Raw genomic sequence first — 24,930 nt, forward strand, 5'->3', positions numbered from 1 at the left:
AAAAAAAAAAAAAAAAAAAAGCGCTCCAAAACCGCCACCAAGTAACCATGCACGCTAGAATCTCCACCGTTAGATCCTCTCAAACTCTTACATCAACCATCCAACCGTCCAATATCGGAGAAGACCCAGTTCTCATGCCGCACTGGATTATAGCCCAGTTACCCAAAACTTTGTCCAGCCTTTGCATGTACGATGAATCTCTCCATAGCTCTCGTATGCGAGTGTGATCGTCTTCAATCGGCGCCGGAGATAAATGTTGCAGTTGTCGATTCGGCGGGGTAAAGTTCTTTGATCGTAAAGGAATTTGTTTCTGATTTTCGAATTTGTTAATGGAAGTTACTTCTTGATTACGTTCGTGATCATTTTGCAGTGAAGAAATCGAGTGTTCTGAGGCCTTAGATCTTTGCTCTTGGAAATTATCGTTTCTCCACCTCTGCTGAACCGTCTTCCAAGCCTAATCCTCCGGTGAGGAAGCGGTTGTTTCTTTAATTTTGTTTTTCTTTTCTTTTGAGTAGAGCTTGTTGATTTCTTGAGCTTGTGGTTTGAATGAGGAACTTTGTTTGCATTGTTTGGTTTCTGAGAAAACGTCAGGACAGGACGTGGAAAGTATGAGCTATGCTATCCTTTCTACGGTCCCAAATTTGCTTCGTTTTTGTGTTTGTAATTGTTTCTTGTAGAGACTGGCCTTCACTGCGTTAATTTCTGATTTGAAATAGTCTTCTTAACTTCTTGAAGTTTAGGAATTACTCTGTAGGTTGAAAGAAAGGGGAAATTTCCTGAAATTTTTTTTAGCTTGATCACCAATGTAGTTTGTCTTTCAATTCATGACCATGATATCATATATAATGTCAGCGCATACTTGTTTCATCTAGCGTTGTTACGAAAGGCTGATATATACTTCATTTACGCAAGCCTTCTCAATCCTCAGCATTCATAGATGTCATAAACCTAGTGAGTTACCAGCTCATTTTTACGCACTCTTTTCTATTTCAGATTTGAGAAAGTTAAGTTCCTTTAGGTACGGGTACGAAAATGTGCTTTTGTTTATAGGCAAGGAAGTTGTTTCTCAAGTTCCATTGACCACAAATGAAGAATTTAAAGCTGCAGTATCTGCTGCAATGCAAGCTTTTCCTGCTTGGCGTAATACTCCAGTTACAACTCGTCAACGAATTATGCTCAAGCTTCAAGAACTCGTTAGGCGAGATATCGTAAGTTCGTTTTTCAGTAAAAGGAATATTCCAAATTCACTTCAAAAGTGGATTTCCCCCCCTCTCATTTCAGGACAAACTTTCTCTAAATTTTACAACAGAACAAGGAAAAACATTAAAGGATGCACATGGAGATGTATCCCATGGGATAGGTTATAATCCTTTAGTTCCTTCCTCTCCCTGTGTATGCTTATGATTATGTGATGGAAAAATTCGTTTTATCATATGGCCTGAGCTGAATGTTCGATAGAAAATTGAAATGATTTATCTTATGTAGAGGTTGTGGAACATGCATGTGGAATGGCATCGCTGCAAATGGGGTAGTATGTCTCTCATGTGTCACATGGAATTGTTGATACCTGCAGCATCATAGAGCCTCTTTGCGTTTGTGCTGGGATTTGTCCTTTCAATTTTCCTGCCATGATCTCCCTATGGGTTAGCCTGTTATTCTTCACTGTCATTCCAATGGTTATAATTTCAGCAGTAAAGAATTAGTTTGATTTCTCAAAGCCTGGAGTACACCCGTTATCTACTTCTTTTGTGGTGTAAAAGACTTGCTGCTATGAAAGATTTTTATCCCCGAAAAATTAATTTATGAACTTCATTCCATACCGATATTATCCCCCCAATTAGCTTTTCTTTTTCTTATGATAATAGACTGACAGTGGCAATAGTTGTGCCATGGGACAATCCTCTGCAGATGTTCCCAATTGCTGTACATGTGGGAATACCTTTATTTTGAAGCCTTCAGAAAAAGATCGAGGTGATTTTTTGTTTTTGAATTGTTCCACAAACATCTTTATTATGAACTGTCTTCTTTTTGTTTTTGCAAGCTTATACCTATGATTAGATTCTGGAACCATATCCACTAGATTCAACTTCTATCTTAAATGGCTTGATTTGACTGCAGCATCAACAAAATGTTATTTGAATTTTGGTGTTTTTTCTGCAGGATGTTGTTAATGCCATTTGTGACGATGAAGATATAAAGGCAATATCATTCGTCGGTTCAAACATTGTAAGCTATCTTTACTGAAATAACTTTTACTTCATGGAGTTGGCAATCTCAATACATTCTAGGTTAATTTCTACAACTGGTTCTTGTTGCAACATACTAAAATTCTATTATAGGATAGGGCCCTTTCCACTTTTTGTTTTTAGAATCTAGATCTGATAGTTTAGATATTTGTTCATGTGGCCATTGGAGTTTTACAAGTTATTTAATTGGTGAAACATCCTCTTACATTGGGACCTTGGCGTTCTTTACTTGGTCTACCATTGGTACAAAGTGATTTAAGTTTAGCTTTGTGGTTTTATTGTTGCAGATGACTGGTTTCAATATTAAGTTTATTTTCCACACTATATTTGGCCTCGAGTTTATCCTATAATTCTTTCGCCATAGTCACCTTTATAAATGGATACTTCTGATCCTTGCCAAGATAGGACTGAATAATTCGGCAAGTTTGTTGATTTCCTTTCCTTCATTCTGCATCATGTCTTCGGCAATCACATCAAGGTCTTACACGGCCAACAAATCATTAACTTCGCCTTGCCAAACACCAAAATTATTGATTCCATCAATTTTTTCTACTTTGAGATTAGAGCTCAAAATTCGATCCACGCCATGGTTTATTTAGTATTAGATGACTCTGCCATTTGTAACAAGTTTCTCTACCAAAAGTCTAATCCAAATGAAAGTAGAAAAAAACAATTCTTGAAAAAATGGTTTCCAAGAAAATAAGCACGCTTGCAATGAGAGACTTGTCTTTGGTAATTGATGGTGAGTGTGAGCACGTCTCGTGTTGATGAAGTTGAATCTTTCAGAATATCCCAAATGCCACAACTAAAATGCTTCGATACCAATTGTTATAACGGAAGGGAAAACAAGATCAATCGCACTCAAACACCCACAAACAGAAATTAAACAAAGAGCACAAAGATTTACGTGGTTTGGAGAGAAGAAATTCGCCCACATCCACGAGTAGTAACCAATCTCAATAATCTAAGTGTTTACAAAGTGTATATCTCACACTACCAAGTCTCCCAACAAAATTCTCTCAAATGTCACTCAACAAATACAAAATGACACTCAAACTCAGTCAAACTTAATACATCTCAACCATTCTAGACAACCCTTTATATAAACATAGAAGCATTAGTGTCATACATGAATCAAGATGATTCATGTATTAAAATGGAAGATGAACCAAAGGTATGAACCAAAAAAATGTCCCATAAGAGATGCATTGAACCTATTCTTCATGACAACTTACAACAAAACTAGCTCATTTTTTTTAATAGAGAATTGGAATAACAAATCAAGTATTTAACCAAAACTAATAAGCTAACACCATACATTCTATAGTATTGTGTGTTCATTGGTGAACATGTTGAAGAAGATGTATAGAAGATGCAGCCGAGTGGGAAGAACTGCTAACGACATTACTAAAGTTGGAGCTATTAATAGTATGAGAAGCAACACTATTTTGAGTAGCTGATGATGATGGTGAAGACGAAGCATTTGGCCTTCTAATGGGAAGAAATTCATAAGTGGGTACAGGCAATTGAGATGGAAGAAGAGGCAATGGCGCTTCGAAGTTCATCACGTTTATGGCTTGTCTTATTGAAGGTCTGCAATTGCTATCTGGATGAGCACACCACAGACCCACCACCATCAGACGCTCCATCTGCTCCTCCTTCTGCTGCTCATCTTCAAACCTTTCTTGGATCAGTTTTGAGTCTATTCCTTCAAGAAGCTTTCCACAACCATAAAGCTTCCAAACCCACTCCACCATCACAATCTTCTCGTCCTCTGCATTCGGGTCGAAAGGTTTTCTTCCACAAGCAATTTCCAAAGCAACCATCCCGAAGCTGTAGACATCTGATTCCTTTGAAGCCCTTCCTGTTGTTGCACATTCAGGAGCCAAATAGCCAATCGTCCCAGCAAGAAGAGTTGTTTGTGAACCTTTGTTATGGTCCACTAACCTAGCTAACCCGAAATCTCCGAGCTTCGCATTAAAACTCGAATCCAACATTACATTGCTCGACTTTATATCTCTATGCACCACACATTTTTCCCACTCTTCGTGAAGATATAGTAAACCTGAGGCGATTCCTTGAGCGATTCTGTACCGACATTCCCATGTCAAGAAATTGTTTTCTTTGAAAAGATGGGCGTCTAAGCTTCCATTTGGCATGAATTCGTAAACCAACAGAAGTTTACTTTTCTCATGACACCAACCAATTAGTTGAACTAAGTTTCTATGCCTCAATTGGCTGATGATCTTGACCTCAGATGCATACTCCTTTATCCCTTGCTTAGACCCTTTTGATATTCTCTTCACAGCAACATCGCAATTCAAGTCACTTAAGAAACCTTTATAAACATCGCCAAATCCTCCTTTTCCAAGCTTCTTATCCTCCTTAAAATTGTTCGTTGCTCGAGCCAATTCCTTATACGAAAACCGTCGAGGCCCTTTACCCCTTTCAAACTCAGAATCATCCAACATTATCTCCTCCTCTATGTTCTTCCTCATTGCCATTCTCTTCTTCCAAACAGCTATCCAAACCAACACTAACCCTCCCACTATGATAGCTGCTCCAACAACGCCCAATCCGACTGCTAGACCTGCCTTGCTACCATTACTATGACTTGGGTGCAAGTTAGGCCTTGGCTCAGGAATTGACTCGAGAATTGACTCGGCGGGACTTGGCTCGGGACTTGGCTCAGGACTTGGCTCAGGACGTGGGGACAAATTAGAACTAGAGGTGAAGTTTGGATTAAGGGTCAAGTCGAGCGTTGACTCAAAAGACCACGAATATACAGTGTGAGTTGCATATGCATAACCAGTGGAAGCAGAAAAGCCAAAAGTAACCCGTTCAGGTAGATGCAACCTCAAATCTACAACATGGTGAAGATGTTGGAACAGAATACTACCATTCAGATCAAACCCAGTAAAAGTAATACTCAAATTATGATTAACAGAATCATATTTAATCCAAACATGATTCTTCTTCCCTCCCTTGATATCACATTTCCATATCGAATATGCAATAGATCTCATTGAACTAATATCGATACCTACATGTTCGAGCTTTTCAGGTGGGTCGAAAAGGTTGCTGTAGATATCAAACTCAACTGCAAAAAATGTGGCTGTCGCATTCGTTAACTCGGGATCGTAGCCAATACCCAAGCCGCTGCCTCTTGAGATGTTAGCCTGGAACTTAGAACCAACAGGGGCAAAGAAGAAGGTAAGGCCATCACCATAGGTTGATTTTTGCCTTGAATCAATGACAAAGGAGAAATTGGTTTGGAAACTCGACAAGTTTCCAGAGACTTTATCCCAAAGATGCAAGGGTTGGGAATACATAGCTCTTCCAACATAATCCATGTTGGCGTCACCCCCAGTGAGCTCGATTGCTTGGTTTGTCGGGAATGCTCTGTCGTAGATGATGTCGGTGTTGCTTGGATTGAAAGAAGTGAAGTTGAAAGATAAAGAACTTGCAAATGGAAGTGTAGAGAGGAACAGTGAAATGTTGATAAGGAAGAACGAACATATGAGAAGAAACTTGGAATTGGAGCTTTGTGCAGCCATGGGAGAAGGCAGGAGATAATGCTTAGAGCTTCAAGTTGAAGATCAATGGGGAAGAAGACTTGTTAAGTAAGTCTTTGCTGTGGCATTTTCCATTTGGAAAAAACGCGGACAGGACTTTCAAAACAGTGGAAGAGAAAAAAAGAAAAAAAAAAATGGAAGAAATTTCTTCGCTCAAGCAACGACTTGAACACCAAATTTAATTTAATAATTAAATACAATAGTATGCAGATATCCCTTTTGAGCTTCCCTCCTTAAAGTTTTGGGCTTTCCCTTTTGAGCTTCCCTCCTTAAAGTTTTTAAGATGCGTATGCTAGGGAAAAGTTCACATCATTATAAAGGGTGTTTCGTTCTTCTCCCAAACCAACGTGGGATTCTCACAATACACCCCCTTTGGGGCTCAGCGAGGACGATGACACTCGTTCCTTTCTCCAATTGATGTGGGACCCCATTTAGTGTGAGAATCTCATATTGGTTGGGGAGGAACGAATCACCAAGGGTGTGGAAACCTTTCAGTTGAAGACATGTTTTAAAAACTTTGAGGAAACAACTTTGAGGGGAAGACTGAAAGGAAAAGTCCAAAAAAGATAATATCTGCTAATGGTGGGCTTGAGTCGTTACAAATGGTATCAGAGCCAGACACCGGATGATGTGCTAGTGAGGAGGCTGTTCCTCGAAGGGGGTAGATACGAGGTGGTGTGCCAGTAAGGATGCTGGGCCCCGAGGGGTGGATTTGGTGGGGGTTCCACATCAATTGGAGAAAAAGAACTAGTGCCAGCGATGATGTAGGACGATTGTGAGAATTGGTTGAGGAGGAGAACAAAACATTTCCCTAGCAAGCACATTTTAAAAATCTTGAGAGAAGCTCAAAAGGAAAAACTCAAAGAGGACAATATCTGTTAGTGGTGGGCTTGGGCCGTTACATGTTCATCGAGAAGGGGACGGGGACAGGGACGGATAATACATCCCATTCTCGTTACCTTTTACAATCACCTTATTCGTGAAATTATTAATTTGTTTTCATGGAGATCTGTTGGATTTTTTTTTCTTTTCTTTTTTGCAGTCTCTTCTCTTATTAGGGCTCTCTCTGTTTGATTTGGAGTGGGTGGAGGCTAACTTGGAGAAGTATGGGCAAGTACTTAGGTAATTCTAAGAGTTTTGCTCGTTGTTGCAGTAAAAGTCTAAACTAGTCCAACGTTTATGAAGTTTGAAATGGAAAGTCTTGATTTGGGTAACTTATGAATGACGAACATTTTCATGACTCGTTTCTGACTCGTTTCAAATGGGATGATAAAATTATAATAAAACTAGTCCAGGCATTGTATTGTGACTAAAATTAATTAAATAAAATTAACTAATGTTTAATCCCCGTTTGTCATCAATTAATTATACATTATAAGAACAACATATTCTTACAAAGAATCCTCGAACGAAGATCAAAATAAACATATGGATTAGCTTGTTTGTTTTGTAGGATAAACATGGTACTCGGACATCTTGAGACGCTCGAACATCTTAGCATGTTCATACCAAAAAAATCTCAAGAACTTTTTTATGCCCTCGTGAATCTTTAGTTTATGATTTTTTTCCTAATTTTATAAGTTTGAGATTTTAAATATATTCGATCTGAATGAGGGTAATTTAGTCCAATAATTTTTTTCGAGATTAGATTATAAAAAAATAAGTTGGACCATCTTTCAAACATTTGAAACCAACTTTCTTTTAGAAATTTCAATTTTACCCATAATGAAATAAAAATGGCATGAAAATTAAGGCCAAAATATACTAGAATAACTCAGAGCAGGAACAAAAAATTAAAAAAATAATAATTAATTAATATATTGATATGTTAGTATTTCATTTTTAAAACAAATAAAAAGTTAATATTATTGATATATGAGCTTCATTAACATAGTTGTCCACTTGGACCATTTTGATTTATTTAAAACATTTTATAAAAAATATTATTTAAAAAATAGAAGTTTGATAAAAGAGCTTTTGAAAGCTTCTTTTATATATATATATATATATATAATATAAGTTTAGAAATTAAATTTAAAATACAGTTTTGTATTTTTATTTGTTTGTGGACCAACCATTTTCATAAATATTTTAGTTAATTCTCTTCAATTTTTTAAATAAGTTGTTATTTTGCCCAATTTATTATTCTTTTTTAAGAAACAATTTATTATTTTCTCTTAAACATTCTTGGCTTTTTTTAATTTTATAAATCAAATTAATTGGACTTGCAATTTTTTACTTTTTTTTTTATTAATTTATTTTCTAATTTTAACAAAAAATTATTATTAATTTATAAAAAAATCAAGTTTAACACGAGATATAATTTAATTAATGCTCAAAATTGACGTAAAAATCACAACTCATATCCAAGTTTAACGTGTAACTTAATGAAATTGAAAGTTTAAGGTTGAAATTGATACAATTTGTGAAGTTCGAAGTTAAAATTGTTATTTATTAATTTACTCGTTCAGTGAAGTTTATGTTCCAATCCCTGTTAGAAAAGTTTCCCACACATGCCCAAAACCACGTGTTTCTTTATGAGAGGTATTTGTATGTTTTTTTTTATAAAAAAAAATCACAAAATTAACTAATATCATTCTAGACCGAGTAACTACTGTCATGAAAACTACAAACCTAATTCTCGAAACTATAACTACACGGAAACAAACAGACGGTTGGATGATGAAAGTTCCACATTGGCTAATTTAGGGAATGATCACGGGTTTATAATCAAGGAATACTATCTCCATTGAGATGAGGCCTTTTGAGGAAGCCCAAACCAAAACCATGAGAGCTTATGTTCAAAGTGGACAATATCATACCATTGTGGAGAGTCGTGTTCATCTAATACAGACTCTCGTGTCCTCCTCTTATTCTAGTGTCATTGTTATTGATGAAAAGTGTGAAGAAGATCCATGGAGTGACGTCGTTGAAGACTGTGGTGGCCATGGTAGTTCTGTCAATTTTGATGGTGAAGAGTTCGAGCTCAACTAAGATGCGGGCGAGAATAGGGAAAAGGTAGTGATGGACACAACAATGTACAATGAACTACTCGTGGCTAACCTTGCTGACCTCGTCGACGATCTTACGAAAGTTGAAGACGACATGATGCCAGTGAAGAAAAATCGTTGGTTATACGTTCATTCTGACAAATAGAAGACACATCGAGTTTGAGGTTAACGAAAGAAAAAACATTATCTTAAAATTGAAAAATACTCCGAAGGAATTTAAAATATTCTTCCGAATTAGGTTTAAGAATAGTTTTGTGCCTAAAATTTGGTTAAACACGTTTAATCCTTCCATATTGTTATTTTTATCTATTAAACTTTCAAAAATATCTAATATGTCCGAACTTTTAAAAGTATTTAATATGTTCGTAAATGAGACTCGTCATATATATTATAATAATAATAATAATAATTTTTATGAAAAAACTACAGTGAAATGCTTAACATATTGTAGAATCTTGAACTGAACTCAGTACCACTCTCGCAAATCCATTAATACAGGAGAATTCTTAATACATTTTATATATTTTATTTAGCTCGGGCTAACCCGAAGGTTTTGTCCATGAACTCGAAATCGAACCGATTTAGTTTAGGTTCAGAAAAATGAACCCAACCCTACCAGAAAAATGAACCCAACCCTAGTTCGGGTTGGGTTGGTCCAGGTTGTCGAGTTGCCGGGTTGAATGTACACCCCTATTGTAGATGATGTAGTCTCGACCCTCATGTCGAGGATGTATAATTCAATTGGCTTAACATATTGTAATGACCGTATATCTAGAACATTATGTATAGTTCAACTGTCCTTAGGGCTCTATTTTCATTTTCGGGTAAATGGGATGTACAACCGTTCTTGACACACGGCTCATGCACATGCACATGGATCCACTAGACGAACATCGCTATCACACTCCCTAGGCCGCCTGACTATGGACATATACACTTTGTGCGTGTTCACATAATGCATGACTGAATTATCACACGACATGTAACAAGCCCACTGGTAGCAAATATTGTCCTCTTTCTTTGTATTTTTTCTTTCGAGCTTTCCCTCACGGTTTTTAAAACGTGTTTGTTAGGGAGATATTTCTACATCCTTATAAAGAATGTTTCATTCTCCTCTCTAATCGATGTGGAATCTCACAATCCACCCCCCTTTGTGGTCCGACGTTCTTGCTGGCACTCGTTCCTCTCTCCAATCAATGTGGGATCTCACACAATACGAGCAATATCTCGTATGACTCACGACCATATCTGTCTAGGAGCCAAAAAATTGCACTTGAGTAGAAACCATCACTCGTCATCTTTACACGTTGCCTGTGAGAACCTGTCGCCTTGGTTCATAGGTTCACACCTCCACCAAAGCAACACGAGCACTAGTCATAATCACTCGTAAACTTCACAATAGCTAGTTGCCATCCATTTCTTTACTTTCTTTTTTCGATTTGTTACACGTATATTCTCGATTAAGACGTTATTTGGTTGAGATTTTACTTTTACTCTTGAATATTATCGTCAATACATATATTTACGTACGATTAAATGAAATAAAGAATAGCACGTTTAAGAATATGGTGGATACGTGACTCAATCATAACGCAACTTTCTCGAACTTTACACAAATAAAAGCATAAAACATAACATAAATCATGTAATTTTGAACAAATTTCCTTTTTAAAGAAACAATGGAATCCACTTATTCTCCATATCATCACTCATCTTTGACAAAATAAAGCAAAACTTTTGAATGATTTTAGCCATACGCAACCAAAAGCTAATATCCATCACTAATTTTAGGTACCAATATAATATTAATAGATATGCGTCGATTTAGCCCGGTACGTATCGTCGCCAGCCTTACGATTTTAAAACGCGTTTGTTAGAGAAAAATTTCCACATATTTAAATGTTTCGTTCCCTCTCCAACCGATGTGTGATCTCACAATCCACTCTTCTTAGGGGCCAGCGTTCTTGCTGGTTCACCGACTCCTATTTGGCTCTGATACCATTTGTCACCGTCCAAGTGCATCACTAGTAGATATTGTCTGCTTTGGCTCATTACGTATCGTCGTCAGCCTCACGATTTTGGAACGCATATGTTAGGGAGAGGTTTTCACGGTCTTATACCCTTGGTTGTTCCCCTCTCCAACCGACGTGGGATCTCACAATCCATCCCCTTGGGGACCAGTGTCCTCGCTAGCACATCGACCCGTGTTTGGCTCTGATACCATTTGCCACAGCCCAAGTCCACCACTAGTAGATATTATCCGCTTTGGCCCATTACGTATCGTTGTTAGCCTCACGGTTTTAAAATGCATCTGTTAGGGAGGGGTTTCTACATTCTTGTAAGAAATGCTTCGTTTCCCCCTCTCCAAACGACGTGGGATCTCACAATTCATCCCCTTTGGAGACCAATGTCCTCGCTAGCACATTGACCCGTGTTTGGCTCTAATACCATTTGCCACAGCCCAATAGCACATTGACCCGTGTTTGGCTCTGATACCATTTGCCACAGCCCAAGTCCACCACTAGTAGAAATTGTCCGCTTTATAGCCCATTACGTGTCATTGTTAGCCTCACGGTTTTAAAACGCATATGTTAGGAAGAGATTTCCACACCCTTATAAGAAATGTTTCGTTCCGCTCTCCAACCGACGTGGAATCTCACAATCCATCCCCCTTGGAGACTAGTGTCCTCGCTGGCTCACCAGCCCATGTTTGACTCTAATACCATTTGTCACCGCCCAAGTCCATCACTAGTAGATATTGTCCGTTATGACCCATTACGTATCGTCGTCAGCCTCACGATTTTGAAATGCATATGTTAGGGAGAGGTTTTCACGGCCTTATAAGGAATGCTTCATTTCCCTCTTCAACTGATGTGGGATCTCACAAAACTCAACCCTGTGCCATTCGAAATTGAAAATATTTGAACCTAACTATATAGTTTACGTCGTGATCTTTTAAACGAATAACTTGTAGGCTTCTAAATTTTGGTTTGTGAGTTTGGAAATTGTCATAAGATAAGCAAATTTGTATCTATCATATTTTATGTCCATGTCGATCTCGATATCGACGCTGTTAAAATAATATTGAAAATAATCAACCTTTAGAACGTGTTGTTGTAGGACAAGAAACTATTAAAATTGATCGGGATAAAGAGAACCTATCACCCGAGCTTTCCAATAACTTTGGAAATTGTTGAAATAGATAATTCTAAGTTTCGGTCGCTGATCATCCATCCGGCCTATGTATCGAGAACTAAAATTATAATAAAAGTTAATTGATATGAATTAAAATAATTAAAATATAATAATTAACTAAAATAAAATTCCGACCGGTAGAAAATAACATTTATTTTTTCTTAAAAAGGCTAATCTTATTTGTATATGTTATGTAATATAAATATTTTATTTTTAATAAAGTAATTAATAATTAAATATTTAACGAATAAAATTTATAAAAGGATTAGATGTAATAAAAATATATATATATATATAATAGAAGGAAAATATTAGTCCTCAAAATAAGAGAGAAAAAATAATAAAATAATGGTAAAAAATTATAAAATTATAAAATAAGGATTAGATGTAATAAAAATTATAAAATAATGAATTTGTCGTGAACCCAACTCAACCCTCTATTTTTAAATTAGTTGGACCGTTTTTTGTTAAATTATTTTTAAAAAATCATATTTATTTATAATACATGTTACATTATTATTAAAATTTCATACATCAAACATTCACAGGTTGAAACGCATCACTAATATTAGATTGACCCGACCGAAAAAATGTCAACTCGCGAACTAACCCAATTGTTCGATTTTCCAAAATATTAACCCAACCAAAATTTTCTTTAACTCAAGTTGGTCAGGTTCTCGGATCATATGAACACTCCTATTATTTCGAGATAACATCCAAAAACTCTTGAAATGCCTTCTTAAACCATCTTAGGATGTGTGAACAATTGAAAACGTTTGTACATTTTATAACTACCAATAGTTATATGCGTAAGCCGTTATTGTTGCCTTTTTGCTTGCATCCCATATAACACCAATTTCAATTTTTTAAATCTTATTTTCAAAACTCTTTTTCGAAATCTCTCTGCCTCCCGTTTTCTAAAACTTTCTTCTTGAAGCGGGGTCAGAGGCTCGAGCATACGTCGCTTGGTCGTAGGCGACGCAAGAACGAATTGTTGCTGGGAAGTGAGTATCGCACAATCGCAACTCCGCTACCATCAAAAAGACTGTGACAGTGAAATAAAGTCCTAAAAATATTAATAAACTCTAGGCAGAAAAGTATTCATTATCTATTAGCTTTTTAAATATAATTTTTTATATTAATAAACTAAGTCAAATCTTTTTACACAAACCAAATATTAATTTATTAATAATTATAACCAATTTATATTCAAAGTTGACCTATCTAATTGGCCACATACTAAATATTAATAATATTTAATCAATAATTATTATTTTTTAGATAATTTATATATTAATTTAATATAATTAAATTTCTTAAAATTTTAGTATCTTTAAGAATTTAATATTTGATTGTTAGGAAATTAATTTATATTATTATTATTATTTAATATCTATAAAACTTTAAACTAAATAAAAATATATAAAATAATAAATGAGTGCATAATATTTAGTTATTTATTAACCCATCAATAATAATTTACAATTATAATTTTCAACAAATTTTCATAATATCTTTATATATTTATTAAATAGAATTTTCAAGAGTACCAAGAAAAGTCTTATAATTGCCGAGATAATTTTTATATTTTAGTTTTTCATCGTTATAATTTTAATTATTTAATATTTATTTTTAAATGGATTAAATAATAATAATAATAATAATAATTTTTAAATGCTAATGAAGACTAATTTTCTATAAATATTTTTTTTTTTAAATTTGATCAGTATTTTAAATTTTTTTAAAAGTTATGTAATATTATATTTAAAAAATATCTATAAAATTTCAAGAGTAGTATTAATACACGTTAATTTCCAAATTTTTAAAATTTTTGTTTTAAAATTTTAAGAACGGTACGTTATTTTTAAAAGTTTATGAATATATTTTAAAATGTGTATTACGTGTTAATAATAAACGTTTTTTTTTTAACTTTTTAAAAATGTTTAAAAGGGTATTCGTATTAAGAGTACAGTTACTAAAGTTGAAAATTTAGAACGGAGTAAGTTGACTAAACCGGTATTTAACCCTGCAAATATGAGTTCGAATCAAGATTAATAATATTCCACGGTTTAATTTAATGAAGCTCGAGAAGAAAATTCAAACTACGTCTAACCTAGTCAGATCCGTAAAGCGAAAACTTTAAAAATCGAAAAAAAAAAAAATAGTGATGATTGAGTGTCATAGAAAAACAAGAAAAGAATGAGTGATTGGAAAACCAGCATGATATTGGGCAATCGTGTAATGCACTTTGCTCATAAAATGGCTAACAATTAGGGTTTTTTCAACTAAAATTTGGTCTTTTTTGGACCCAAATAAAGAGAGAGAGTGACAGGTGAAACCCTAATTTTATTAAACACGATGAACCATATTCATCCCGTGATTCGAATCATCCCAACGATCCAGCTACATTCGTCGTCGTCGTCAAAAAGTTCGATTATCCGAATCAAAACCCGATCAACCAAACTCAAGATCGTTAGGTTTTTGAGTTGTGTTGAACTAAACGAACTCAAATTTATTACTAATTTTAAAATGTATATTTTTGCTTCCGATATAATTACCTAACGACTCTTAAAAAGAGCGACTGTCCTTCCATTCTACACCATCGTATCACTAAAACCGACTTTCGTCCCTGCTCGACAAGTGGGTCTTGCAGTCAAGCTCCCTTCTACTTTTGCACTCCAGAGATGTAAATCTTAATTAAATGTTTGAAAATAAATAAATAAATAAACAAACGATATTTTTTTGTTGGAGCTTAGCTCAAATGACTAGACTTCTAGTCCACCTCGTCATAGATGGTAGCTTTGAATTTTCATCTCCTATTTTGCACCGTAATATCAAATAAAAAAAAATTAAAATTATATAATAATTTTAATATTTTATTTTGATAAATTCAATTAATGCTATTTGTAGACTACTCTTAAAAAATTAAAAAAATTGAGTAATTAGATAAATATAAAATATAGATTATAAAGTATCATCAAATAATAATTATTTAAAAGGGAAGAAAATGACTTTATTTATATCATTAATATTTGGAAATGAATCATCCCAATAAGGATTAAAGTTATTAGTGTAGGAGATATTCTTTTAAATATTGACCATATTTATTTTATATATCTATTTATTTAAATTAATTAATTTATTTATTTATTTAGATGGGAAGAAGCGAAGAAAATTAATAAATAATAATAATAATAAAAAAGTAACTCAACTCATTTGCTAAGTTGTTTGTTACTATTTCAAATGGTAGGGGTGTACTCGGGTTGGGATGGAGAAATATTTTGAATAAATTCGAAATTTTGGGTTGGTTGGGTTGGTGACACGAACAATTTAAATGGAGTTCACGATCCAATCTAACCCTCTATTTTCGAGTTAAATTGTCGGGTGGCTGTTTTTTTTAATTATTATTAAAAAAAACATGTTATTCACGGTACATGTACATTAATAACTAAAATCTCAAGAATCTCAAATATCAAACATTCACAAGTCACGGTATATCATTGACGTCGGTTACAAACGTTAAATATCTTCATAATAATAAAAGTAGAAGTAGGGTTGAGTTGTAACCTATTCTTGAAGTTGGTCGGGTTGACCCGACCAAACAAATGTAAACTAGCTAACTAACCCGAAATTTGGTTGAGTGAGTTGGGATTATTTAGATCATTTATTTAAAATTTTATTTTTTAATAAAAAGTAAAAGATTAATACCTAAATTATTTATTTATTTATTTTCTAACGTTCGATCTTCATTTGACCAAAGTAAACCTTTGCACGCCTCCATTACCTTTCGGGAAGGGTTTGTATGAATAAAGGAATGATCCCCATTACTCGTTTTAGCGTGTCTCACAATGATCTAATATCTTTTCAAAAAAATGACGTCTCGACACCATGGTTCGTAATTATGTGCTCTAATCCTCAAAGCTACAGGCCCCACCCCGTCTCTACTAGATCTGTTACCAGTGTACCCTACAAAAAAGAAACATTTCCTCAACCCAGCCATTTGCCATTTTGGGTCAAGAAAATGTGAAAGCACCTCTCCGAGTAAGAACTATATGTTCCAAGATTTGCAATCCGTCTTTAATATATTTTAAAAAAAATTACATTTCAAACGCTTAAAATTTTATTTTAAAGAATTTTTAACAATAAATAATCATATAAATATTATAAATATCTTAATGTTAATTTATATTTATTTATTTTTAGTACAACAGCTAATCTACGGTCGTTTTAATTTATATATTTATTTTTTAGTACAACCGCTAATCTATAATCGTGTTAATTAAAATTCAACTAATATCATAATAATATCGTAATAACAAAGGTTGATATATTTATATAAAATATATCCATAATATTAGTTATTAATATTTAAATATTAGTAATAACTTAAATATTAATTTAAATAATTGTAAATGGTAGTGGCAAAATTGTAAAAAAGGCAAAAAAAGCATACCCTTTTGGTAACTGAAGGTTCTTTTATAACACGGCCTTCTCCCTCCCCTCACCCTAAAAGCATGCAAGAAAAATCCCACCAGAAAACCAGAGAGGGAAAGCTCGGCGGCCGGAAAAAATGGCGGAAAAGCGATTTGCGATGCTGCTGTGCGCGGAGGATCCGGAGTACGTGAAGAAGAAATACGGAGGGTATTTTGGGGTTTTCCTGAGAATGTTGGGCGAAGAAGGGGAGATTTGGGACTCTTACAGAGTCGCCGCCGGCCACTTCCCGAACGACGGCGATATCGGACTCTACGACGGATTCGTCGTCTCCGGCAGCTGCAGCGACGCCCATTCCGACGATCCTTGGATCTGCCAGCTTCTTCTTTTGTTGAAGAAGTTGAACGGCTTGAAGAAAAAAGTGCTCGGGATTTGCTTCGGCCACCAGGTTCGTCAATATATATTTAATTTTTATTTTCGATAAATTAAAATGTATTTCTGGAAACTAATTTTAATTTCTCTAATAAATAATAATTTAATGAAATAATAAATGATAATTCTTTTTTTTTTTTAATTAAAATTGAAATCGGTTTTGATTTATTTTATTTTATTTTATTTTAGGATTATGCCGTTTGTTCCTCCCGTACACGGTAAAAATTTTAAAATAAATTAAATAATGGTATTAATTCCACTCTTTATTGGAATGTATGATTTAAATTTAAATTTAAAAAAAAAAACATTCAAAGTTAAAACTAATGAGGTAATTAAAGAAGGATAAGTTTGTTTATTTATTTATTTATTATTATTTTTGTTAGGCATTTAAAATTGAATTTCAATTAAAATAAAATAAAATTACAAAAAAAATATATTATTTTTCGGCTTTTTTTTGGGTCCTTATTTCTGCCCACGTATTATTGGGCAGAAATCACAACGGAAGGAATATTGTGGGCGCGTGGTGATGAACGGCTGACGATTACCCACGTGTCTCTTATTTTTTCCAAAACGGAATCTTGGATTCTCGCGTGTAATTAAATTCTTGATATTCTAAAATATTTTGTTTTCCATACATTTTTAATATATAAAACAATTTTTTAAAAAATAAAATAAAATATTATGTATTCCTTTTTGTTACTGTATTTTATATTATGTAATTATTTTATTCTATTAATTTGAATATTTCTCATATACATAAAATTGTATTTTATATTATGCCATTTTCTAATATATATATCTTAGAAAATGGCATAATTATTGATATTTTTTTAAAAAATATATATTTTAAATTATAGAGTAAAATCATTTTATTTAAAAAAATAGTAGATAAAAAAGTCGAGGCTTGAATTTGTTTTTACCATGGTCAAAAGTAATTACCATAGAATCTTCAACAATTTCAACTTTGTTAGGTAAAATTGACTATTTCTATATTTATCTAAAATTGCCTTTTAATATCTTATATCAAAATACTATTTATTTTCTTTTAATATCTTAATTTATTCAATTTTTTTTATAATTATTTGTTCTAAGCTTTACAAATAATTTAAATTATATAAAATTTTAAACAATTAATCTGTCTCAACATTTTTTTAATTATTATTTTACTATACACTTATTTTTAAAATAATTTACTATTTAAATCATATAATAATAAGTTTAATTTTAAATTATTATATATATATATATGCAAATAATTAAAAAGAAAAAAAAATGATTGGACAAGAACATGTGGTGGATAATGGGTCATTTTCCCAATGAGGGTTTGGTGAAGCTTTTTTGCACACATTACATGCACAATGGTAAACCCAAAATATTGACCAATTAAATAAATAAATAAATAAATTATTTAATTATTTGATTGTCTCAAGTAGTGCAAGTCTATACGGTCTACAATAATTATTTAAAACCCACTTTTTTTTTATTTTTTTTTATTTTATCAATAAAGTTTTCAAAAATTAAATTTATATATTGCTTTGATGCCTAATTTATTATTCCTTATCGAGTTTTTTTTAAATATACTGAAATTTATATCTAAATTACTATAAAATACGACTATTAGATATTATATTCTAATAATTTTAAATTTTTATTTAAAATATTAGCGTTCGCTAGGTGGTGAGGTGGCAATGGTCGTTATTTTTTAATATTTTTAATGTTAAACATTCATTATTTTGAAATGAATGATTTTATTATTTTAGAATATATTTTTTATTTCCTTTTTACAATAGTTCATTTTTTTTTAATTAAATAAAAATTGATCCAATAAACTACGTGGCGGCAAGAATGATTTTTCCCAAAAGACAAAACTAGGTGGAAATTAGCTGTCATGACGTGGCGGATCCGATATGTTACGAGTACAAAATAACCGATTTTCTAATATCACGTGAATATATATATATATATATGATATTATAATTGATTGTCACGTCAATAATATAAACACAAAAAGTAGCATTACACAATATTATAAAAAAAATTTATATGTTTTTTTTCATGCATATTTGATGTTATTATGAGACGTGTCGTGATTCATTTTTTAAATCTTGGTCGAATATTTCAGTTAAGTTATGCTCATATTGGTATATGACGATTAAATATAATGTATTTATTTAATATTTAAGATACCATTTTTTAATATATTCGAACTTAGTTTAGCTGATTGAGTCGTTTTAACTTGTTGATCGCTCGAGAGTCAAATATCGAACTATTGACTTTTAAAATAATAATTGGGTTTTTTTTTTTTTAATTTTAATAATTATGATTAAATAATTTTAAATTTTGTATTTGGTGCTATTTGTGCAAATTCCTTCACTTTACAAGAGTTGATGACGTGTCTAGGTTTTGTGCCGTGCATTGGGAGGAAAGACGGGTAGGGCCCTCTCAGGGTGGGACATTGGAATCACGACCATACACGTGTCGCCATCATCAAAAGTCTTCTCATCTCTAAAGATCCCATCAATGCTATCGGTGATCGAATGCCATCGAGATGAGGTACTTCCGTTTGTTTAATAAGCTCGCGCGTACAGTAAAATTCCTCAACCTAATAATCTGGTACGATGCGATGTATGGTATATTGTGTAGGTCCAGGAACTTCCATCAAAGGCGGAAGTGATCGGATGGTCAGAAAAGACTGGAATCGAAATATTCAAGTATGGGGACCACATGATGGGCATCCAAGGGCATCCCGAGTACACCATGGACATTCTTTTCCACCTCATTGACCGTCTCGTTCAACGTAATTTCATCATGGTATGCTCCTCACCGTCCGATTGTTTTGTTATCGATCTTATAGATTTACGGATGTTTGACACGTGTTATTATTCCAAATACTAGGTTAGATAACGACGAGGTTAGTATAAAATTCGAGAATCGTACCTAACGAGTCGATACGTCTCCTGAGTTTAAGAATTATCTATCAAAATTTTCACTGCTCAAATAATTTTATAGGTTAAGTTAGATCATAGATTCTCTAGAATCATTCAACGTGCGTAAGCGTAAATCTAATGTAAATATTATATATATTATTTATGTAACAATCAAAGCTCACCACTAACAAATATTGTTTGATTTGACTCGTTATGTATTGCCATAAGTCTCATGTTTTTAAAATACGTTCGAGAACCCATATCAGTTGGAGAGGGGAACTAAACATTATTTATAAGGGCATGAAAATCTCTCCCCAGCAAACGTTTTTTTAAAACCGTGAGACTTAACGGTAATACGTAACGAGCAAAAGTGAACAATATTTGACAGCGGCAGGCTTGGGCGTTTAGAATTTATTTTAATTCTATTTAGTTTCGTAATTACTTGTTCTAAATAACTCAAACAACCCGACCTTAATATTTTATGGTTCGGTTGGGTTAAACTCGGGTTGTTTATGGTAACCCGATCCGACCTAACTTGAAACTGGTTTGTATAGGAAACATATGGGATGGAGTTGAAGGCCAAAGTGGAAGAGGGAGAGCCAAACAGAGAGGCATGGAAGAAGCTGTGCATCAACTTTCTGAAAGGAACATCTCTTATTAATAAATTATAATAATAATAATAATAATAATAATAATAAATAAATAATAATACATTTTAGATAAATTAAAGAGAGAATGGGTATAGAAGAAATATAGTTTGGTTTAGGGTTTATCTAATTTAAAACTTGTTTTAGGGTTTTTATTATGTGAAATGGGAGGTTGTTATACTTCATTTATCAACTAATTAACCTTATTTCAACCAATCATTTATATTGTTTTTGTGTTATTATTTAAAAAACGTTAATAATGTCACGTTTTTAATATCGAGAATTCTTTAATCATATTAGTGAAATGCACGTGACGATGGAAAATTATTATTATTATTATTAATTTATTTTTGTTCGTACACACATGTTTTCGAACTAAATTACTTTAGTTTTGAGTCTTGCAGATATTCACAAGACGTGTGTAACGACCCTATTTATGTATTGAAATAGAGCTACTACCATATGCATGACGTTACCATTTTATGCGAAAACGTTCAATTTAAATAGTTCATAAACGATTTCATGGACTTACATGTTAAAAATAAAATCTTTGAATTATTCAAAAAACATATAATAAACAAAAATAAAGAATATGTCCAAAAACTAGACAGCAATCTATTGTCTTAATCTAACCTAAGACTGATGAATAAGATGAAACGTAATTACCTTAATATCGGTTGTTTGGTATTCACACGTCCCCTCTATCATCTGTATAGGGGTGGGTGCTTTGTCTTTACTTGAAATGTACGAGTAGCTTAGGAATTGGCAATGATTCCACTGTTGGGGTTAGGTAATGCAAACATGCCTGATGAGACTTGTTTTTAAAATAACATGACTTTGAGCTCTTTTCAACCCGAGGAGGGTTGGATGTATGGTACTTCCCTACACGTGGCTCACGCACGTGCGCATGGACCCACCAGGCGAGCTCGTATACGGACTCTCAGACCTGGTTTGTTTGGGTTAAACGTGTTGCTGAAAAGGCCTGCATGATATCATGTTGAACATAAATATCGAAGGTATGGTCTGTATTAACATAACATAATAAATAACAAAAAAGTATTCCGATGCAGATGACATGACATGCCTAAATGTATGAGTTCTCGGTCAAAATATATATATATATATACACACTATAGTACAAGATGTGGTCCTAATGCATATTTTGTGGAGTATAAAATTTGAAATCATTAGATTAAGATGTCTCTGCTCTGATCTTTGCTCTCCATTTTGTTTACGAGAAATTCTCTTCCTTCCTTCTCTCAGCTTGAATCTTATATTTTCCTCCCTTGAATTCCCCTTCTAGGGCACCATTTCAGATGTGTTTCGTGCAAATTTAGCTGCAAATGAATGTGATTTAGGGTTTTGCTTCTGAGAGAGAGATAACAGAGCTGGATGGATGGAATCGGATTTACCGAAACAAGAAATTCCGAAGCAGCAATCTCCTAGTTGAAATGGTGAGATTTTTTCTCCTATTCTTGGTAGTAATCGGCGACGGAGCCTTCAAATTTCTAGAATCAACACTTCTGATTTTAAACTCGAGTTCATCGTTATTGTTACGGAAGATCCACTGATTCCTCTGGTTGATAATTTCGATAACGTTGCCTTTTCTCTTCAATAGTTGTTGTTTATCTCTTGTTCATAATTCTTAGTTCTGATTTAGTCTCGCATTTATGGTGCCCAAATCCATTGCCTTCGTGCACTCATTTCTTTCTAATCGGATCACCTCGTCGTTCCTCACTATTTCTTCCATTTTAACCTATTCAACACAGCCGAATTTGAATTCTCATGAAGCAATTACCAGTGCTTCTCTTCAATCTCAACAATTAGAACAATCCCTCAACAGTTTTAAACTAATGATCCTTCAAGGGCATTGTCCGAGTGCAATCTCTTTCAATAATGTACTGGGTTTACTTGCAAAATCAGGCGATTTGCATAAAACTTGGTGGTTTTTCACTGAATTTTTGGGGAGAACTCACTTTGATGAGTATAGTTTCGGGATTACGATTAAGGCCTTTTGCAAAAACGGCAATGTAAGTAAAGGTTTCGAGCTTTTGGCTCAAATGGAGAGGATAGGCTTGTCTCCTAATGTCGTTATATACACTATCTTGATTGATGCCTGTTGCAAAAATGGTGACATTGAACAGGCTAAAGTATTGTTTTCTAAGATGAATGACCTTGGTTTGGTTGCTAATCAATACACTTACACTGCCATGATCAATGGATTTTTCAAGAAAGGATATAAGAAGGATGGTTTTGAGCTTTTTGAGAAGATGAAGCTTGTTGGGGTGCTTCCTAGTCTGTATACTTACAACACTCTGATTAATGAGTATTGTAGGGATGGGAAGTTGAGTATTGCCTTTAAGGTGTTCGACGAAATGTCGACAAGTGGGGTGTCGTGCAACGTAGTCACGTACACTATTCTAATTGGTGGGTTATGTCGTAAGAGACAATTGACGAAAGCTGAACGGCTGTTTGAACGAATGAAACAGGTTCGAATAAACCCAACTACTAGAACATATAATCTGTTGATGGATGGGTTCTGTAATATTGGAAAGTTGGAGAAGGCCTTAGGTTATTTTGATGAGCTGAAGTTGATTGGTTTGGCTCCAACTTCAGTGAGCTACAACATTTTAATTGCAGGTTTCTCTAAAGCAGGGAATTCTTCTGTAGTTTCAGAGTTGGTTAGAGAGATGGAGGATCGAGGCGTTTCTCCCTCGAAAGTGACGTATACGATTCTAATGGATGCCTTTGTCCGATCCGATGATGTCGAGAAAGCTTCTCAGTTGTTTCATCTCATGAAGAAAGTCGGTTCGGTCCCGGATCAACATACGTATGGTGTCCTAATGCATGGTTTGTGTATGAAAGGTAATATGGTAGAGGCATCAAAACTCTACAACTCAATGGTAGAGATGAATGTGGAGCCTAATGATGTTATCTACAATATAATGATAAATGGGTACTGCAAAGAGTGCAATTCTTACAAGGCTTTGAAGTTTCTTCAAGAGATGGTTAACAAAGGATTAACTCCAAGTCTGACTAGTTACAAATCTACCATTGAGGTTCTCTACAACGAAGGGAAGTCGACCGAGGCGAAATGTTTACTTAAAGAGATGATCGAAGCCGGGTTGAATCCGTCAGAATCTCTCTGTTGTAAGCTTGGTTAAGCCAAAAGGATACTTTCAGCAAACGGGTTGTTGAAGATTGCGTTGGTTGATATTATGGGAGAAAACTTTGGTGTCTCGAATTGAAAGCGACGAGGGTGCGTTATTGGCTGCCAGCGTAAAAGCTTTGTAGGCTTTTAATGATCGATTCATTATATCATTATATATAGAACCGGTTTTCGTTGCTTTATATCTAGTGACCATGGTGAATTTTTTATTAGTCGAGCGAAGTTCAGATTGAGTATAGAGATATAAACTTTTAGTCTTTTGGTTGACGTGTTCATTGACGGCCGTGTAAAAGCTTTTTAGGCTTTTAATGATCCATTGTAGATATCAATTCATTTATATCATTATACATGGGATCTATTTTCTTTGTTTCGTGTCAAGTGACGGTAACGAATCTATTATTAGTTGAGTTAAGCTTAGATTGAGTGTAAGGATAGAGATATGAACTTTTCGTCTCTTGATTGATGATACATATCTAAAAATGTTGGTGACGAGGGAGTGTTTATTGTGTAAAACAATTCATTCATTCACTTAAAATCACTCTATTAACTTAAAATTTTATTCATATGTACTGTATGACAAGTTATGTGTATAGATATAATCGCTACATGCAAGTGGATCATTTGCAATATGATGCAATTATATCGTGTTTTGCCATTGTATCTTGTATTTAGGACTCAATCGTGAATATACTTCGTTTATCTACCATCTTATTAACCTCATGTTCCTTCGCTTCTTATTCAATACTGTTCCAAAATGGTAGGCCTATTGAATGGGACTACGTAAGTCCTCATGTAAAATAGAGAACATGCCTCACAAACGGGAGTTCACGACTCAATCAAAATTAAAATCGAGTCGCATATGATAATATAAAAAATATTTATCTTCTTAAAAATTGTCGCATATGATAATATAAAAAATATTTATCTTCTTAAAAATTTTATAAAAAGAGAAAATATCTTCTGGTCAATTTTTTATATAAACTCACCATATATGATGATATCTCACTCACATGTTTCCATATGAACAACTCTAATCACATCATTTATAACTATTACAATCAGCACCGTGTTAGTAGTTACCAGGAAAATACACCTAACCTTATTTATATACTAGCGTTTTTATGCTATTATTAAATTTAATTTTGACACTAATAAGTTTGCATTTTTTAATTTAATTGATAATTTAAATTGTAAATAAATAGTAGATCTTAATTTAAGAAGCTTTGAGATTTACCGTTAAAATATGTAATTTTCATTACTCCAAAAAAAAAAAAAAAAAAAAAAAAAAAAAAAAAAA

General features: G+C 33.6%; 3 protein-coding genes and 1 long non-coding RNA gene across 8 annotated transcripts; 3 read left to right on the top strand and 1 right to left on the bottom strand.

Annotated features, from left to right (window-relative positions):
- The first annotated feature begins 193 nt into the window (after positions 1-193).
- LOC111455416 lies at positions 194-2,567 on the top strand. Of its 5 annotated transcripts, none has more exons than XR_002712587.1 (6): positions 194-278; positions 371-465; positions 853-951; positions 1,051-1,360; positions 1,486-1,971; positions 2,161-2,567. It is a non-coding gene; the product is annotated as an uncharacterized LOC111455416 (long non-coding RNA). The 5 variants fall into 5 exon arrangements; XR_002712589.1 differs by having other exon boundaries at positions 873-951; XR_002712590.1 differs by lacking the exon at positions 853-951 and having other exon boundaries at positions 994-1,208; positions 1,282-1,360.
- A 1,006-nt stretch (positions 2,568-3,573) lies between these two features.
- Positions 3,574-5,803, bottom strand: LOC111455560 (L-type lectin-domain containing receptor kinase IX.1-like). The gene has a single exon (XM_023097271.1). The coding sequence runs from the start codon at positions 5,801-5,803 to the stop codon at positions 3,584-3,586; it is 2,220 nt and encodes a 739-aa protein (XP_022953039.1). The 3' UTR covers positions 3,574-3,583.
- A 10,738-nt stretch (positions 5,804-16,541) lies between these two features.
- Positions 16,542-20,680, top strand: LOC111455260 (gamma-glutamyl peptidase 5-like). Its single transcript, XM_023096858.1, has 4 exons — positions 16,542-16,906; positions 19,291-19,443; positions 19,534-19,701; positions 20,372-20,680. Exons 1-4 carry the CDS (start codon positions 16,598-16,600, stop codon positions 20,486-20,488), a joined length of 747 nt encoding a protein of 248 aa, XP_022952626.1. The 5' UTR covers positions 16,542-16,597; the 3' UTR covers positions 20,489-20,680.
- A 979-nt stretch (positions 20,681-21,659) lies between these two features.
- LOC111455596 (pentatricopeptide repeat-containing protein At4g11690) lies at positions 21,660-24,125 on the top strand. The gene is made up of 2 exons (XM_023097318.1): positions 21,660-23,861; positions 24,052-24,125. Exon 1 carries the CDS (start codon positions 22,135-22,137, stop codon positions 23,626-23,628), a length of 1,494 nt encoding a protein of 497 aa, XP_022953086.1. The 5' UTR covers positions 21,660-22,134; the 3' UTR covers positions 23,629-23,861; positions 24,052-24,125.
- Positions 24,126-24,930: the final 805 nt, after the last annotated feature.

Source organism: Cucurbita moschata, unplaced genomic scaffold (genome assembly GCF_002738365.1).
Source record: "Cucurbita moschata cultivar Rifu unplaced genomic scaffold, Cmos_1.0 Cmo_Scf00017, whole genome shotgun sequence".
NCBI classification, from domain to species: Eukaryota; Viridiplantae; Streptophyta; class Magnoliopsida; order Cucurbitales; family Cucurbitaceae; genus Cucurbita; species Cucurbita moschata.

Coding starts and splice junctions, on each gene's coding strand:
- LOC111455560 (XM_023097271.1), bottom strand. CDS start 5,803: ATGGCTGCACAAAGCTCCAATTCCAAGTTTCTTCTCATATGTTCGTTC.
- LOC111455260 (XM_023096858.1), top strand. CDS start 16,598: ATGGCGGAAAAGCGATTTGCGATGCTGCTGTGCGCGGAGGATCCGGAG. Junction 19,444..19,533: donor TCGAATGCCATCGAGATGAG/GTACTTCCGTTT, acceptor TATATTGTGTAG/GTCCAGGAACTTCCATCAAA. Junction 19,702..20,371: donor TTCAACGTAATTTCATCATG/GTATGCTCCTCA, acceptor TGGTTTGTATAG/GAAACATATGGGATGGAGTT.
- LOC111455596 (XM_023097318.1), top strand. CDS start 22,135: ATGGTGCCCAAATCCATTGCCTTCGTGCACTCATTTCTTTCTAATCGG.